The 19,526-nt window shown below is 38.7% G+C and overlaps 1 protein-coding gene across 3 annotated transcripts in view; it reads right to left on the reverse strand.

Moving 5' to 3' along the window:
- csmd3b (CUB and Sushi multiple domains 3b) overlaps nt 1-19,526 on the reverse strand; it is a 1,935,846-nt gene that overhangs the window by 778,602 nt on the left and 1,137,718 nt on the right. For 2 of the 3 annotated variants that reach the window (XM_087986041.1, XM_087986039.1), the window contains exon 7: nt 8,914-8,991. The exons of the other annotated variant lie outside the window; for it this stretch is intronic. In XM_087986041.1, coding sequence (XP_087842167.1) covers nt 8,914-8,991 — 78 coding nt within the window. The remainder of the gene's footprint in view (nt 1-8,913; nt 8,992-19,526) is intronic. 3 annotated transcript variants of the gene reach the window in all.

A 19,526-nucleotide genomic window follows, 5' to 3' on the forward strand; every position in this document is an offset into this window, starting at 1 on the left:
TCTGTTCAACAAAATTTCCTGGGGCCCTCCCATTAACTGTACAAGTCCTGCCCTTGTTTGATGTACCAAAATGCAATAGCTTGCATTTATCCAAACTAAACTCCATATAACTCTCGTCAGCCCATTGGCTCACAGTTAACAACAAGATAGGCAGGACTGTGTTTTGGGAAGACATAAGGAAGTTTAAGCTAGACAGAGATAAGTTGAATATTTGGATTTAAAATGGTTTGGTCTATCATGTGATCAAGAAGGCTAATGGGATGGTGTTTTTATAAGAGAAATTGAACAGAGAAATAAGTATTCCATGCTTTAGTTATGTAAGGCATTGGTGAGACCACATCTTGAATACTGTACATAGTTTTGTTTTCTCTTCTTAAAAAAGGTTATAAGGATATCTGAAGTATTTTACCAGATTGGTACTTATAATGAACAGGTTGTCTTAGGAAGACAGGTTGTCAAGTTGGGCCTGTTTCCACTGGAGTTTAGAAGAGAGAGAGATGACTTGAATAAAGTGTTTGAAATCTTGAATTATCTTGACAAGGTGGACAAGTTCAGGAAGTTTCCTCTTGTAGAAGAGTCCAGGACTTGGGAACAATGTTTAAAAAATAGGGATTATCCTTTCAGAATAAAGTTGTGGTGTTTTACAGAATAGGAAGAGACCCTTTAGCTCATTGTGTCTGTTTGGCCATCAAGCACCTATTTACTCTTGTCTTATTTTCTAGCACTTGGCCCATTACCTTGTATACCATGCCACTTCAAGTGATCATTGAAGTACTTCTTAAATATTGTGATAGATTCATTTCTTTCATCCTTTCATGTAGTTGCTTACAGATACCTATCACCCTCTAGGCAAAAAAAACTTCCTTAATTCCCTTGTAAACTTCTTGCCCTTCACCTTAAATCTAAGCCATCTTAGCGATGCCTCAAGTAAGGGAACAAGTTTATTCATATCTACATTGTCTGTGCCCCTTATAATTTAGCCATCAAAACCATTTTTCAGCCTTCTCTTCTCTAAGGAAAACAACCTCAGCCTACTTAGGTTCTCTTTGTAGCTGAAATGCTCCAACCCAAGCAACATCCTGGTGAATCTCCACTGAATCCTCCCTCATACAACCCAATCCTTTCTGTAGTGTGATGTCCAGGACTGTGCACCACACTTGAGTTACAGCCTTACTAACACCTTATACTATTCAATTATAAGCACCCTGCTTTCATATTTAGAGCATTGACTAAGAAAGGTAGGTGTCCCAAATGCCTTCTTAACCACCTGATCGACTTGACCTACTACCTTCAAGAATTTGTCGACATAGACATCAAAGTCTCTCTGATCCCCTGTACTTCATGGAGTGCAATCACTCATTGTTTGCTGCCTTAACTTGATACACCTGCCAAATTACATCACTCCACACTTTTAGGATTAATTGCCATTGTACTACCCATCTGTCCAGCCCATCAAGACTGATCTGAAGTTGAAGGCTTTCCTCCCCACTATTTTACACACCACCAACTTTTGTGTTATTTGCAAACTTAGAATCATACATTACAGAAATAGCCCTTTTGCCCATCGAGTCTGTACCACTAAAGTTATGTTCAATCTACACTAGACCCACTATCCAGCATTAGGCCCACAACATTTTAATGTTATGATATTTCAAGTGCTCATCCAAGTGCATTTGAAGATTATGAGGTTATCCACCTCAACTACTCTCCCAGACAGTGCTTTCCAGATTCACACCACGTTCTGGGTAGAAAAAAAAATTCCTCAATGCCCTTTAAACCTTCTGCCTTCCACCTTAAAAGTGTGCCCCCTTGTTATTGGGCCTTAAACTAATAGGAACAGTTGCTTTCTATTCAGTCTGTCTTTCCCTTCATAAATGTATACACCTTGAACAGCTCCCCCCTCAATCTCTCCGATCCAAAGAAAACAACTTGAGTGTATCCAGTCTTTCTTCATCACAAAATTGCTCCATTCCAGGTAACATCTAGTGAATCTGCTCTGCACTCCTTCCAGTCTAGGCACATCCTTCCTATAGTGCAGTGACAGAACTGTATACAGAGTCTCCAGCTATGGCATACCCAAAGTCCTGTACAGGTCCAACATAACCTCCTTGCTCATACAATCTATGTCTCAACAGATAAATACAAATGTCCTATATGCCTTCTTAATTACTCTATTAATCTGCCCTGCTACCTTCAGGGATTCGTGGATGACCAACCCTAGATCCTTCTGTTCCTCTGAGCTTCCTACTGTCCTACCTTTATCAAGTATTCCCTCATACTTGTTAGGGTAAAGTTACATCTGCGACTGATCTGCCCACCTGACCAATCTCTTTATATCCTTCTGTAACCTATGACCTTTTTTCTCATTGTCAGCTATGCAGCCAAGCTTCTTGTCATCCACAACCCTCCCACATTTCCATCTTCATCACTTATATATATATATACATCACAAAGAATATGGGTCTCAGCACCAGCCTCCAATTCAGAAAACAGCCTTCTATGACTACCCTCTGTCTCCTGTCACTAACAGTCTTTAACAGTCTCCCATGTGAGTGATCATATAAATTACATAACCTCACCTTCACACTCAGATATTTCCCAAACAAATCAACCAGATTCGTTAGGCAAGATTTCCCTACATCAAAGCCATATTGGCAATTCGTGTTGAGACCTTGCCTCTCTAAATGGAGATTAATTCTCTCCTCCAGAATTTTTGCCAATAGTTTCCCTACCACAACATGAGGCTCACTTAGTGGTTATATGTCCTAAATTCATGTCTCAGTCATTAATATGCACTCCAAACAATAAGAGGTCCAGCATCAATCTTGCCATATGACACTGGACAGGCTTCCAGTCAAAATGAACTTTGACGATCACTGCCTCTGGCCATTAAGGTAATTTTGGATCCAACTTCCTTCTTCCATACGAGGCCTTGTTAAAAACTTTGCCAACGTCCAGATCGACTGTATTAACTGTGCCAACCTCAGCCATATATCTAGTCGACTCCTTGAAAAACTCAATCAAACTTGTCAGATACTATTAACCTGGCAAAGCCATGCTATCCTTGCTTAACCCCTGTGTCTCCAAATGGAGATTCATACAAACCCTCAGAACATTTTTCCAATAGATCCCCTACTCTGATGTTAGACCTAGTGGCCTTTAGCTCCATGGATTCTCTCTTCCACCATTCTTGAATAATAATACTACCCTTTAGTTCTCTGGCACTTTACTGGTATCCAGAGATAAATTAGACATTAATGGCAGGGTTTCTGCTATCTCCTTCCCTGCCTCCTGGGATACACTTCATCTAGGCCTGGAGATGTATACAATTTAGAGCCCACTATAGCTGTTAATATCTTCTCCATCTCAATATTATTTCATTAAAGTATAGCATTTTCCTTAATCCTGACTTAGATATCTGCATCATTCTTGTTTATTGTGAATACATTTGTAAATTACTCATTTAAAATCACACCTACTTCTTTTGTTTTCACTCACAGTATAGCACTCAAGTCCTTAACAGGCACACTATTTCCCTGGCTTGCATTGTTTCCTTTATGCATATTTAAACAACTTTGGATTTTCCTTTTGTTTAAACCTGTGCGCGGTTTTCATACTCCAACTCGCTTTATTCTGAAATTTTTTTTTAATGCCGCCACAGCTTCCAATCTTCTAAGTCCTCAATATCAACTTTTCTTTCTTTCCTTATCCAATCTTACATTCCTCAATATCCAGGATTCTCAAAAACCTTTGATCCAACTTGCTGGTCTTGGACTTTCATTACTTTGTTTTTTAAAACTCTCAAAGTAGATTTTAAGAAGTAACCAATCCACTGTGGCCAGATCATGTATTATTATAATAATATTGGCCTTTACCCAAACAGAACCTAATTTCTGTTCCATCTTTATCCTTTTCCAAAATAACCTTAAATCTTACCGAATTATGGTCACAATCACCAAAACTGATACTTCTCCCAGGTGCCTGGCTTTGTTCTCTTAAATTAGGCCCAGTTCCATACCCTGTCTTACAGGACTTTCGATATACTGGCTTAAAATGCTCCCCTGGATACATTTTAAGAATCCCAGTCACTTTTTGCTTACCTCAGTTAATATGGAAGGAATTCAAATCTCCTACTATTATTATCCTATCATATTTACATATTTCTGAAATTTGCTTCCATTACTGTCCTTCTATATCACCCAGCTTTGGGAGAGTCTATAACAGATTCCCAATGAAGTGGTTGCCCCCATTTCTATCCACATGCTTTAATTCAAGAACCATATAAGATCTCAGCCTTCCTCATTGCAGAAATTGACTTGTTAATCAAAATTGGAACACTATTTTCTCTTTTACACCCCTCCCTGTTGCACTTGGAGACTTCATAGTCCAGATTATTAAAGTACCAGTCCAGGCCCTCTCTCAACCATATCTTCATGATGGCAGGGATGTCATATTATCATGTGTTAATCAGCACCCTCTACTCATTTGTCTTACTGTCTCATTAAAATAAGTTCCATCAAACCGTGATGAGCTCCCTTGTGTCTTAATTTGACTATATATGCTGTGAATGCCAGACTAACTTGGCTTTTCTTCAACATTTGTCTGTGGATCATCCACTAAAGTACCTTCACTCTATGTCCCATTCTGTGGCCAAATTTGTTTAAACTTTCACCAACAGTACTAGCAAACCATCTCATAAGGATGTAAGTCCCATTGCAGTTTAAGTCCAAATTGCACAAGTCTCATGTTCCCAGAAATGCCCTAGCAATCCATGAATCTAAAGCCTTAATTCAGGCATCAATTCTTCAACCACATTTCACCCATTCTGTTCTCCAATTCCTACACTCACTAGCATGAGGAACTGGGAGTAATCTAACCTTTGTTGTCCTGCTTTTCAAATTACTACCCAGCTCCCTAAACTTTTGTTGCAGACATCATTCCTCTTTCTATCTGTCATTGGTAACAATATAAACCATGACATTTTCCTATTCATCTTCTGATTTCAGAATACACTTTGGTCATTCAGTGACATCCTTGGTCCCAGGTAGCCAACACACCATTCTGCTCTGCAGCTGCAGAAATACTACTCTGTATCTTCCACTATTGAGTCTCCTCCCACTGTAACTTTTCCTCTACATCTGCTCCCTCCTTATGCAGTTGGGTTTTGATTGTGCTCCACAGACTAACTGTCACTCTTACCGTTTTCCAAAACTGAAAACCAATCTTGAGAGAAATGCACTGAGATGAAATGAGCAGCTTCTGTTCTTTAAAATAGTACTCTACTTTTTGAACAACTGTGGCCATTATAAGGACTTGTCTGAGCTTCAAGTATTAATAGTTTTCAGCACAGCAGTTGCTCCATTCATCTGAGGGGTTGTGAGAGGGAATTGACTTTTGATGTGGTTCATCATGTTTTTGATAAAGTCCAATAAGATTAAAAGGATTACAACTTTTTTTTTCACAGTGTTGAATGTATTTTCCCTCAGAATTAATGTCAGTGTACTTAGTAGAGGCTTTTTTTTATTAAATGGTGAGTTGTGCTTTTCCAAAGGGAATGTTCAATGTTTTCCATTGATATTGAATGGATAAATCTGAAAACTACACAGTGGATTTTGATGAGTGATTGTAGAGAAAACATTATGGTATGTAGAGAGGGCTCAAGATAGTGGTATACTGAACAGTGAAGTAGGTTATCTATGAGTACAACAGGATCTTGATCAGCTGGGCCAATGAGTTGAGGAGTGGCCAATGGATTTTAATTTACAGAAATGTAAGGTGTGCATTTGGTAAGACAGGGCAGGACTTACATAGTTAATGGTGGGGCCCTGGGCAGTGTTGTTAAACAGAGCGAAAGAGGGATTCAGGTTCATAACTCCTTGAAAATGGTGTCCCAAGTTGACAGGGTGATGAAGAAAGTGTTTGAAAGTGTCTTCATTGGTCAGAGCAATGAGTATAGGAGTTGGGACATCATGTTGCAGCTGTACAAGACATTGGTGAGGCCAATTTGGGAAGTTATAGTTCTGATAGCCATGTTAAAGGAAGGATATTATTAAATTGGAAAGGATACAGAAAATATTTACATGGGAGTTGCTGAGACTGCAGGGTTTGAGTTTAAGGAGAGGCTGGATAGGCTAGGAATTTTTTCCCCCTGGAGTGTAGGAAGTTGAGGGGTGACCATGCAGAGGTTTATAAAATCATGAGGGGCATAGATAAGATGAATAATAAAGGTCTTTTCCCCAGGGTAGGGAGTTCAAAACTAGAGGGCATAGGTTTAAAGTGAGAAGGGAAAGATTTAAAAGGAACCCCGAGGGACAACTTTTTCACACAGAGAGTGGTGAGTATATTGAATGAACTTCCAGAGGAAATGGTAGTTGCAGGTACAATTACAACATTTAAATGTCATTCAGACAGGGACATGAACAGGAAAGATTGTAAGGGAGATGGGACCAGTTTAACTTGGGAAACCAGGTCAGCATGAATGGGTTGGACTGAAGGGTCTGTTTCTGCACTGTATGACTCCATGACTTTCTGAAAGGGGGAGTGAGTGGATGAAAGGTGAGGTTTAGGCATTTCAATTAACTTTAGAGGCCATGTCAAGTGATGAGAATGACACAAAGAGTCCACAGAGAGATATGGAGAAGTTAAGTGAATGGACAAAAGCTTGGTTGATTGAGTATAATGTGGAAAATGCGAGGTTTCACACTTTGGCAGCAAGAATAGAGGGAATGAATATTATTTAACTGAAGAAAGATTACAGAAAAGGAAAGTAACTGAATAGAGATATTTGGGAATTCTCATCAATGAATCATTAAAGCTCGCTTCAAAGTTCAGCAAGCAAGAGGGAAGGAAAATGGAATGCTGCCCTTTGTTTCAAAGGGAATAGTGGTGTAAGAGGAGGGAGATTTAGCTAAAACTATAGAAGTGACAAATGGCTAGTCAGACCACAGCTGGAATACTGTGAATAATTTTGGGCCTTTATCTAGGGAAAGATAATACTGGCATTGGAAGCAATCCAGAGAAGGTTCACTCAGCTGAGGTAGGTATGGGGGGACTTTCTTCTGAAGAGAGGCTGAGTAGACTGAGCCTGCACTCATTTTTTTTTAGATTAGATTACATTACAGTGTGGAAACAGGCCCTTCGGCCCAACAAGTCCACACTGACCCGCCGAAGCGCAACCCACCCATACCCCTACATTTACCCCTTACCTAACACTACGGGCAATTTAGCATGGCCAATTCACCTGACCTGCACATCTTTGGACTGTGGGAGGAAACCGGATCACCCGGAGGAAACCCACGCAGACACGGGGAGAACGTGCAAACTCCACACAGTCAGTCGCCTGAGGCAGGAAATGAACCTGGGTCTCCGGCGCTGTGAGGCAGCAGTGCTAACCACTGTGCCACCATGCCGGTAGGTCATTGGAGCATAGAAGAATGAAAGGCAATCTTACTGAAATACACAAGGTGCTAAGAGAACTTGACAAGGAAGACGGGTAAGATTTGTTTCCTCAAGTGAAAGTCCCTAGGACCAGAGGACAAAAGGGTGTTGCACATTTAAGACAAATGTCTTCTCTCAAATGGTTATAAGTCTGTTGAATTCTTTACCACAAACAGTGTTTCAAGTTCGATTATGAACAATATTCAAAACTGAGATAGACAGATTTTTAATCAGCAAGAGAATTAAGGGTTAATGGGAAAAGGCTGAAAAGTGGAGTTGAGGATTTATCAGATCAGCTATGATATCATGCAATAACAGACAAATCTTGATGGGCTGAATGGCCCACTTCTGCTTCAATGTCTTATGGCCCCTACCTCTAAAGGCATGGCCTCCAAATGTCAAGCAATTAAGATGGAGCTGCAGAAGTGACCATCGGTGTAGGAATGCAAATCTCTTAGAGGGCTGTACAGTTGCGAGAGGTTACAAAGTCAGGGATGTGTGAGAACAACGATGGCTTTGAAAACCAGGATGACAAATCCAAAACTCAGAATTCATTTCACAGAAGCCACTCTAAGCACGGTGGTGATGGATGAACAGAACTTGGTGTATTTTTTAATACAAATAGGAGAATGTTAGATAAGCTGGTTTGTTGATGGTGAAAAATGGTAGGTCAATTCAGCGAAGTTTCGGAATAGTTTAGCACAATAAATGGATGGATGCAGGTTCAGTCTCAGATGTGCTGAGACAGTGACAGACTTGGGGCTTTGTTAGAGAAATGCAAATAACTGGACCACGTGTAACTGAAAGCTCAGCTCACGGTCATCTCCCACACCAAGGTTACAAACAGTTTGAATAAGCATCAGACAACTACCAGGGAGAGTAATGGAGTCCAATGTAAGCATTACTGCAAATATTTGGATTGCTTATATTCACACTGTTCTGATGAAATACAAAGCATTTGACTTCAAGTCAACTTATTTTGCAAACATATCAACCTTCATTGACAATTTTAGTTACGGCAATATATTTCACGCAAAACAATTTCCCATTAATAACAGACATTAGTCACAGTTACATGCTATATCCTGTACCCTGACGTTTGACATGAGTTTTCATGCAAATGTAAGGATCATCAATGCAAACACATTGCTCCCTAAGCCTCATGCAAAACAAGCATGCAAGAATGGTTTGAAAAGTCAGACCTGATTTCTCTCATAGGTTTGGATGTGCACTTTTTTTTAAAAAACAGCAGTTTTCCTCATTCTTGCTCCGAAAACTTAAGTCACTTTCAGCGTTGACGATAAGAACAGTAAGGATACCCATGCACACTGTCACAAAGCTGTATCCATCACAATGACTAGCAACAAAACATCAAACAAGGATAAAGCACAGAAAACGCGTACAGGGAACACATCACAAATGACACACACTCATTTCACTACTCCTCTAGAAAAGGTAACGAAAAGGTAGACTCACAGATAGAAAACTTGTTGCTGGTGTCTTTCCCTGGGAACAATTTAACTCCTCTAGATTTAAAATCTATGGACTTTTTCACTATTTAGAAAAACAAACAAAAATATACATCAGAAGAAACAATTTAAAAGGAAACCATTTCCTTTAAAAGAATCTTGTTATTTAATATGCTGCAGTGGTGATGCAGTTTATTGCAAGAAATAAAGAAATGAAGTAATTCACAACTTGTAAAACGTTTACTAAATTTCCTTAAAAAAAAGAAATCTATTCAAAGATAACTTCAATGGAAAAGGAAATGTCGCTTGCTTTTTGCACAATTCCTTTATCACATGATATGACAACGGCAATGAGAAATTTAGAGCCTCAATGAAAGCCAAGGTTGGAACTACTGCTTCCAAGCTGGCCCAACCTGCCTCTGTTTAAAGCACCCGGTCAACTTTAACTCCGGAAGGGGCTGGTGGAGAATGGCACCAAGCCTGTCAATTCTGGAAGCAGGTCTTAGACAGCCACAGCAGTGGGCAAAGTTTGGAGTGTATTGGTTAGAAGGCCTGGCAGATCCGTGCCACTTTGTCCCAGCTCTAATAAAGAAACTCTCAGGTGCTCAGGCCCTCAACCCTCACACCCCTTCACCCATTCCATCCAATCTCCATGGCCTCTCATGCCTGCTATTCCAAATGAATGCCAGCTCATGCCCCTGTAGCCACTCTCAATGACACCTCATTCTCTCTATGCCAACATAGAAAAACAATTTATAACAACCATTTATGTCAATCCAACAATGTCAACAATTCACTTCATTTCTGTTAAGCTTATGGTTTGATTGGTCTTAAGTGTCTGCTTTAATCAAGAAAGGGGGAATCACAAATGTCTAGCCATCCACTTTTGTTTCAATGTTTTGATGTTCATTTGAACAGGATTAAGAGCTGTAAAGTGATGGAAGCCAAAAGAGATGTGAGTTGGCATAGCAAACATGAATGGCCATGCAGTGTATGTGTGGGCATCAATTGACTTTGAGTTGGCATAGAGGTTTGATGTCTTATAGAAAGTGGCTGGGAGGTATGGATAAGACCTTTTAAATTTACATTTAAAAAGGTTCCTGAATCCAGACTATGGTTCAAGACTCATTTGAAGGCCCATGTACCATGAGCCATGTATGTACGGTCAGCAGCTGGTGCTTTGGAGAGAGAGTAACCTGTAAATTTCCTGGGTGGTCTTTCTGCCAGCCATCCATATGCCCTGACTTGTTCACAATTATATGTGGAGCTGACAAGGCCCTCAGTGACCCACCAATTGAGGCTTTCATTATTGCTAGCTTGTCTACTCAATCACAATCATAAGATGAGAGGGAAGGGTTCAGAAGGCTGTAATGATGGTTAGGATGTGTTCCCTGCAACTTTAGGTGGAAGGACACGAAACCCTACTTCCAAAATATCCTGTCCTGAAGTTGGTCTGACTTCACAAAGGTTGTGGGGTATGAGAAGATGCCTATCCTCTGCATTGGCGTCAACAGATAGAATGCAGTTTTTTACTTGCGATTCACACCAATATCTCATGAAGGCAAATATTTTTGGGAACTTGCTTTGTAATCCCCAAAATCAGGTCCTGCCCTCTAATTTCAAAAGATCCAGAGTCAATCTGACTCTGTGAAAACTGTCAATTGTATTATTTTCTTAGGATATGTATATCCTGAGCAAGAAGATAATTCAGTCAGCTCTAAACATGTTTTGTTTTTGAAATACACAACTGTACTTGTCCACTCAGTTCTTTTTTATGAAGCAATTAGCCCTCGAGGTACGTATGATTCATCTGGCTTCAAAACTTGTACGCCACCAATTTACGTTGTTTCTCTCACAGAGAAAATGTGTGTTTTGAAAATTGCCACGTATAATTGGCAGGTCATAGGTGCATGAGATAGTATTGAAGACACATAAACTAATCTGAAATGAGTCATTTTATGCTACATATTTAACCAACACAACAGACATCTAAGCATCTAAGGCTGTAATAGCCAAGAAAAAAAAATGCTAGTTTGTATTTTTAAACTAGTAGGTGATTTCTAATGTTTCATTATTGTGCGCACAATAATATATTCCTGAATGATGAAAAACATTTGAACTGTTTTCTACAAATTTTCATATTTTAGATCATTTGCACAATTTACTTACTTCAATACATTTCATTTTATATTTATATATTGCTTGTGTGAAGTAGTCAGTTTTAGAAGTTTTGTAGCACAACATGTTACAGAGCAATGTGCTATGACTACAAGTAATGGAAATTAATTCATAAACATCATTCCCTATGTGGACAATGCCTGACAATGACATTCTGATTTGGAGAACAGATTTGGAAGAGTTAGCCATTTCCTGCAGGAAACTGATAGGTTAATTATTTGGAATCAACCTTATACTTCAACTGAAGGTCAGCACCAAATTTGTGGCAAGTTCAGATCAAATTAATTTCCTGCTGAGAAAAAGGTGCACTGTGTGGGGTATCACTACATCAATGGCATAAGTTTCATTCAGCTTCCTCTGCTACTGTTTTAAAGGCACCTTCTTTATGGGTATTTTTTGCTTCAGGACTCACACCTGAAGGATTGTGATGTGTGTCCGTTGTGATACTAAACAGAAATCTAAACCTTTTTTTTTGAAAGATTACTAACTTAAGCAACTGCTGACTTTCTGGAAATGATAGCTTTGACTGTATGGATGTCAGCAGTGTGGATATTTGGTACTGTTTTGGGATTCATTCAAGGTGATAAAACCAGCAGCTTAGTCTTTGTCACTTTTTAGAGAACCCTCAAAAATCCAATATGAGAGTTGAGAAACCAATACAGTTCTTTTCTCTGGAAGGCTTCTGGAAGACTTCCTCTCAGCATTTTAAACAGCTCTGAGGAGATCCCAAAGGAATAACCACATATTTCTGTTGATAGTTCTATTTGCTCAAGGGAGGTCAGATGGAAAACATTCTGGAAAATTCCACCTCTTATCATTTCATTGCATGATATTTAACAACTATTTTGGCCAATGTGTCATTATTTTTTCAAAGTTATCTCCACAAACAAACTTTCCTTATTGCTTTTCATTCACTTGTATATGAAAATGTGTATATCTTGCAGGTAAATGCTTATACCTTCAGATTTCAAACTTGGTGTTCGCCGATCTTATTAAAAGAAGTTTTGTCGTTGTGATAAATCAATAATGTTATTATTTATTGCATAAACCAAAAATGGACAAAGTATATAATTGGCAATGAGAGTTACTGAGGATAAAGCATTAAGACATATGTTGAGATCAGTGGAGAAATCAGAATAGAAAGAGACAGTGCACACCTGCAGGCTCAGTCATGACAACATATACACTGTTGATTAAAGCGTACCTTTGTGAAGTCCCTGCTAATACAAAAATTTCATCTTTTGCTTGTTTATATGAAAAAAAGTGGTAAACAAATGAAGTCTCAAACATTCCAAACATACAAAAATGCTCTGGATGCCTCAAAGTAAATTTTTTAACGCGAAATTATAAAGAGATAACAAACACTTTTCTACAAACCCTAATGCTAAATGTACTTGGATAAAAAATCAATAATCCTATCTGGAAGAATAAACACACTTAAAACTAAAATGGCAGGGAGAGATGCTGAATTTATATGTTAATAACTTGATTGCTTAAGAACTGTATAATTTGTTTGAAACCTATACAAGTTTAAAGTTGCAAGTAACCATTTGCAATTGCTAATGTATCACATTAAATCAACTAAAAATAAATGTAAAAATAAAAACAATGCAAATTGGATAAGATGTTATGTCAGACATGCAGTTGAAGCAGTGTAATGGTTTAATAAACAAATTAATCAGCCATCCTTGGGTGAGTGAGGAATCCATATATAAAACTTGTTACATCTTAGTGAGTTTTGAGAAGATTTGTAGTTCAGGTTGAGGTTGTGGACACTTTGTCACCATACTAGGTAACATTATCAGTGAGCCTCCGGATGAAATTACATCTCTCTACAGATAGTGTGTGATATTTTCCATGTAGCTTAAATTTAGTACTTGTGATTGACATTTCCAGCGTCCACAATGTTCTATTTTGTTCGCACTCGGAGTAGTCACGGATTAGAATGGATTCACAGTCAGATGTTTCTCAAATAACACTATTTCACTTTCAATGGTAGAAGAGAAGTGTCAAAGATTGTCTCAGCCAACAAAACACCTGTCAGCTGGAATCACTAGGACTCTAAGTATGTAACTGAATACATGTGAGGAACTTTACCAATGATGCATAGCAAACCATACCCAAAGTTACATGAGTGCAAAGGTATCATGAAGTTAACTACCTGGATGCTGCATTTCAGCTGCATGAAGAGATATGGGATGAGTTTCAGTATCCACTGGCAAGGTAGTCCAGGATGTTAATAGCCTGGTGCACCTTCGACACCAATATAAAGATGATTTATACTGTATGAGTAGGAAGGTGATGATTGGTCTGCATTATCAAAGGAGGTAAAGTAAGAGAAGCAGCAAGACAAGGAAGACAATCCTCGAGTGATGAGAACACCTGCAGCCAGTCACTTAGCTGTCACAGATGTCCAGAACTGACTATTTCAGGCACATTTCAACTAATCTTTGGCAGTGAAATCATCTAGCAAACCAATTATGGACCCATTGTACTCTATATAAACTCCACTCCCACTGCCTTGACACTGTAGCACAGTACAATTTCACAGCTAGAAATCCATCTCTTTCACGGACACCCATTGCTCATCATTTACTCTTGTCATACAATTTTCCTTGAGGTTAATGACCACTTTACTGGGGGCAGCTGATAACAGAGGGATGGAATCTTGCACTTATGGTTCATAAACATTGAACAAAATAGTGACAATGTCATACAATGCTCAACTGCCAAGTGGTTTGATCTATACAACTACAAATTCTTTCTTTTCCTTGTTCATGTTGCAGCCATTGTGGCTTCAAAATGTGTCCTTGCACTGACTTCCCCGATTCTCATGGCTAGTTTCCTCCAGAAGTCGGTAAGTGCACTACCAAAGAATCCTGTCCTTTTCCTAATGAAAGGAGACACTTAGCTGCTGGGACAGGAGGTAGCATAAGGAGCTCTTACTGGGGACTTCAGATCTGGATGCAAGTCGGCAAGCAATGAGGAATAGAAGTGGCTTGAGCATAGACCCCACTTCCACATATCCCTGATCCATTTTTCTTATCATGACCAACCTGATAGGCTTGCCTGCGAGCCAAGAATTCAACACCATTTGGTTGTATTTCAGTGAGGTGGAGAATTTCTAAGGTGAGGCTTTCCTCCAGTATGAGTATGCAAACCGTTGGTGAAGTGGGCATGCATTCCATTCTTCATTGTGTGTGCGCTCCACACAGATACGCAGTCTTTCCATGGAGGTGGACATTACTGTGTCAGCCTGAAATGCACTCATGATTATGATCAAGAGAGATCCTCCAATCTCTCTTGTCAAATGAGCACAATGTCCCTGGAAAGGCTGATAGAACATCACTGTTTCATAGTGGTCTTCTTTATCCATAATCCCAAAGTTTAACATGTGCATCCAGTAGAGTAGAACTTGGGAGCTTCCAGCATCCCCCAATATGAATTGTTCGCTGTTGTTTCTGTCTTTAATGCTTGGTCCATTTCACTTGTGCAATGTCGCTCACCACATGATGACTTGCTTTGGGACCTCATTGAGTTGCGTGCACATGCACTGATGAAGGATCATGATGAGTCATATGCTGATGCTTCTTCAGAGTAAGTGACCCTCTGTAATCTTCTGTGCCACCCTCTCCTGAGGTATGCTTGCTTAATCTGTGGAAATGAAAGACATGGAGTTAGAACTGAAAAGGACTCAGAACTCAAACACCATTGTGCAAATCATAATTTCTCATTTTGTGCTCTAATTCAACATCATATGACTCTGTGAAATTCAATTCTATCACCAGATAGCCAGGAAACCCCCATCTCTGTCTCTATTACCAATGTAAAGGCAAGATGAGACTCTTCTTATTGCCACTGCATCGTTCTCCACTCCAGCCAGCTTGATGTTGACTGAAAGTCTCTTCAGGCTTTCTGTATTCTGTACTCTGTTTGCCTGCAAGGAAAGAATGAAAATATCTATAAATGTGAGTTAAGGAATGTTTTGAGATGATGAATATTTGCTGCAGGTGACTGAGAAGGATGAGTATGAATTGACAAGTTGAGGATGAGTATCAGTAGTAGTTTATCTAATGAGAACCTGTGGAGGTGCCATAAGATGGTGGGATGGATACTCTTACAAAATGAGGTGGCCCAAAGAGTGATATGCAGAGTAAAGCTCAAGAAGTCAAAATGTGTGTGAATATGGCATGTTACTCACCTTTCTTGCCCTGATCAGGTATTTGAACTTTTGCACAGTATTCAGTAGCAAGGAACTGTATGCTTGTTGTTGACCTCCATTTGACCACTTCCAGTCAGGCCTGCTTTTTCTGTGAACAGCACTTCTTCCCATCCACTGGGAATAAAATCTCCCAGATGGCCCTTCTACACAACACCATGTCCAGAGGTACATCTGATAACCATGTTGTAGCTCTCCCTCAGTGACATTCCATCACACATGGCTGGAGTCCAGCTGCACTTTATCATCATGATACTTGCTTAAATTGGTCACAAGAAGTCAGGTGCAAAAGCTACTGCTTCATTGAAGAGATTTGGATAAACCCACCGCTATAAACTTAACATTCCTGACATGAAGCCAACCTCCTTAAAATGAGTGGGTTAGAAGGTAACAATTCACTTTCATGACAAAACTATTTTAAAAATATGATTTGGCTCTAAATTATCTAATAAGTAAACTTACCAAAGACTTACCAGATCACTGGGCTGCTCTCAATAAAGAAAGATGACTGGTAGAGATTTAACTTGAGGGTCACTACATTTTAGGTGAGAAGGAGACCCCTTCATGGTAACCTCAGTCAGTGCATGAATTGACCTCATACTGTTGGCATCATTCTACATCACAAACCAGTTGAGCTAACTGATTTACAGGCATGAGGAAGAAATAAATGGAAATAAGAATGTTGTGGGATGACATCATTTAAGATCGGAGGTTTTTTTGTGTAGCATAATGCTTGGCATTGATCTTTTGGGTCGAATGGCTTGTTTCTCCAATTCAAATTCTATATAATTAAATGTGAGAAATAAGTAGCTCGAATGCACTTATGTTAGATTGCAGACTTCAAACAGAAAAGTATAAAGTTAACTGGCATTACAAATCTTTGAAAGTCAATTTCCAAAAAAATTATACTGCCATCAAAAGAAATGCAAATTGTGTTCTGATATTACTGAATACTTTCTACCATATTGATGTGCATTCCAAAATGTCAGACAAAATCTCCACACAACATATTGTTATATATTTGTCTCAATATGCATAATTCACAAATAATGTTATTATTCTGTTAGAACTGACATGTATTTGACATTTTTTTAACAGTAGAACCCCAGAGGAAGGGAAAATTGCCACATGACTGAACATTCTAAGAATCCCTGTAGTTCCAGAAAGGAATGATATCCACTCTGTAAAAAAGCTCCGAGTTATCTATGAAACAGAAATGAAAAATAAGAAGAACTCAAGTGGTAAGTTAAGAAAAACTTTTTTTTTTCAATTTTAATAATTTCAACAGTTCGGTATATCATATCAATTAAAAGATTAGTACACAATAGATTGCTATTTTGTTCCACAATCTTATGCACTAATTTGATCAGGTCAGATCAAAATCTTATAAGTTATATACTTGACAGAAGTACGGAAAGTTTGGAAAACTACATTATAGACTAATATACAAAAAAGTTTCTACTTTTGTCCCAAGATACTGAATATATTAATCTGAGGGATTCTGTAGCTCACTGACTATTGGCAGTCTCATCATAATAAGGAATAGCAAAGTGTACATTGCACAGTCACATGAAGTTGTTAAAATTTTACATGCATAGACAAGATCCCTTATCTCTCCATGGAAGTCAAGGGATCTATCATTTATCTAACATCCTTTTCATTTCAGACAACCTTCAGAGACTTTGTGGACAAAAATGTCTGGAAGAAATGTACAGCGGCATTTTGTGTATTTGCATCATCATGAAAATGCAGCAGTTAAGTATGAACCAATTAATCCATGTCACAGAGCACAACACCATGAGAATCTGGAGCAAATTTAGGCCACATAGATCCTTTAAACTGCTTGGCCATTTCCTAAAATCACAGCTGATCTGAAATTGGCCTCAGCTCTACTTGTCTGCTCCCTCTAAGCTTCGACTCCCTTATCAATCAAAAATTAATGTAACTCAATCTTGAACACATTCAATGACCCAATTGCCACTGCTCTCAGCTCAAGAGAATTCTTTGATAGAAAATAATCTTTAGTTTAAATGAGAAACAACTAATTTTTAAACTGTATTCCCAAAACTAGACTTCAACACAACTGGCAATCATTTTGATGCTTCATAACAACTCTGATTCTTCTAAACATCAATGATTAAAGGTGCAATCTGCAAAAAAAAATCCTCATAAGAAAACTTGTTTATTATGGGAATCAGTCAAATGAACCTACTTTGAATTTCTTCCAATATAATTGTATCCTTTAAGTAAGAAGATTAAGCTTTAAACTGGAGCATAAACTACTCCAGAGGCAATCTCACTGAAGCTGTCAGTAGATGTAGCAACACTTCCCTACTTTTACAGTATAAGACCATAAGACATAGGAGCAGAAATTAGGCCATTCAGCCCATTGGGTCTGCTCTGCCTTTCAATCACAGCTGATAAGTTTCTCAACCCCATTCTCCCACTTTCTCCCTGTAGCTCTTGATCCCCTTGAAACACAAGAACAAATTCAATTCCTTTTGGGCATTATATACTCTCCCTGCATCTGAGCATTTTTTTGTGAATCATGCATCAAGACGCCCACTAACATTTGTACTGTATAGTTCTGCCATCATTCTCCATTTAAATAATATGTTTTCCTACCTTTCCTGTCAAAGTGACAAGTTCCATACACTCCATCTGACATTTGTTTTTGCCCAGTCACTTAAAATATTTAAATCCATCTCAAGACCCTTGACATCTTCTTGCTAACTTACTTTCTTCTTTCTATCAGCAAATCTAGCTTCCAAACTCAGTCCCTTCTGTTTATCTGCATTTCTATCCAACAAATACATTATATTCATTTCCCCAGAGTTCTCAAGCTTCCATACATACCCGTTATGCTATGGATATGATTTACATATCCTGTCACTCTTGCAGTTTTCTTTTCCTCTAATGTCTCTGACTATTCTCTTCTTTAGATCTTCACCAACATCATTGATTAAATTTAATCATCTTCTACCCTCTTACCCTGCTGACATACATTCCCTTGATTACGATAAGGCGTTCATCCAGAACATTTTCCAGTTCCGATGAAATACGATGAACATGGATCAATAATCCAACCTCCCTCTCTCTATAGATCCTGTCAGACCTGCACAATGTGTGCATCGCCTGTGTTTAATCATTCTCAATCAACATTTTGTCCTTCTGGAGTAATCCTTGATATTACCACGAAAAATATACCTTCCTATTTTATGAGTTGCTGCCCCAACAAAAAAACTACTTTTGGTCAAATGTTATCTGTTCCATTTTTGTCAACCTGGTTGGGCTTTAACTCCACTTGGAATTGAGTCATTATATTCTTTAGAATTCATCAAGCTGCACAAAGCTAAGAGATGCAAGGCTAATAAAAGTTACCAATATTTATATGCAAGTGCGGCAATAACTTTAAATAAGAGCAGATAGCCACATAAAAACAGAAGTCAAAAGTTTGTTTTTGGAGCTCTGTTATTCCAGCACTAGCTTCTTTACAATGACACCTCTCTGTTTCTGCTTTCTCTTTGTTTCCTTTTATTTGAATCCCACTCCCAATGCATTTTTTTCTTTTCTTGGTTTCTGTTTTGGTCACCTATTTGAAAGGGAATTTATCATTCTAAATTACACTTCAGTTTCAGTCTTTGAAGTGTGCGTTTCAGAATCCTTCATTCTGATTTGTTGTTGGTTTTTTTCGCTCAGTTCCTGAATTCCCCGTGGAAGGCACACTGCCAATTCTGCCTCCCAATCTCAGACATCTGATAGGCAAAATACTGTTGAGAATGACGTTAGTCTGCCAAGCCAAGATTTTAGGCCAAAAATGCTCCATTTAGTCACTTGTACTTTAGATCCCTATCAATATAGCCTTGGCTATTTCATGCTCTATTAACTACTCTCAATGCATCCTGTCACTGCCAATGAGTTATGCACTCATGCACCCGTCTCCTTCAGGTCCTCCTTTAGAATTGGAGTTTTTATAAAAATACTGCCTTCCGACCAAAGTGAACCAATTCACATTTCTCAATATTAAGTTTAATCAGCCACTTAGGTGTCTGTTTCACCAACTTGTCTGTGCCCTTCTAAAGATCTACACTATCCTACTCACAGTCATGATGCTTTCAAGTTCTGTATCATTAGCAAATTTTGAAATTATATCCTGTACACCAATATCCATTTCATTAATATACGTTTGGGAATGCAGTGTCCAAACACTGAGCCATGTGGAT

This window comes from Chiloscyllium plagiosum, unplaced genomic scaffold, assembly GCF_037043375.1.
Source record: "Chiloscyllium plagiosum isolate Xiang-an unplaced genomic scaffold, Cpla_swu_hap1 HiC_scaffold_4, whole genome shotgun sequence".
NCBI classification, from domain to species: Eukaryota; Metazoa; Chordata; class Chondrichthyes; order Orectolobiformes; family Hemiscylliidae; genus Chiloscyllium; species Chiloscyllium plagiosum.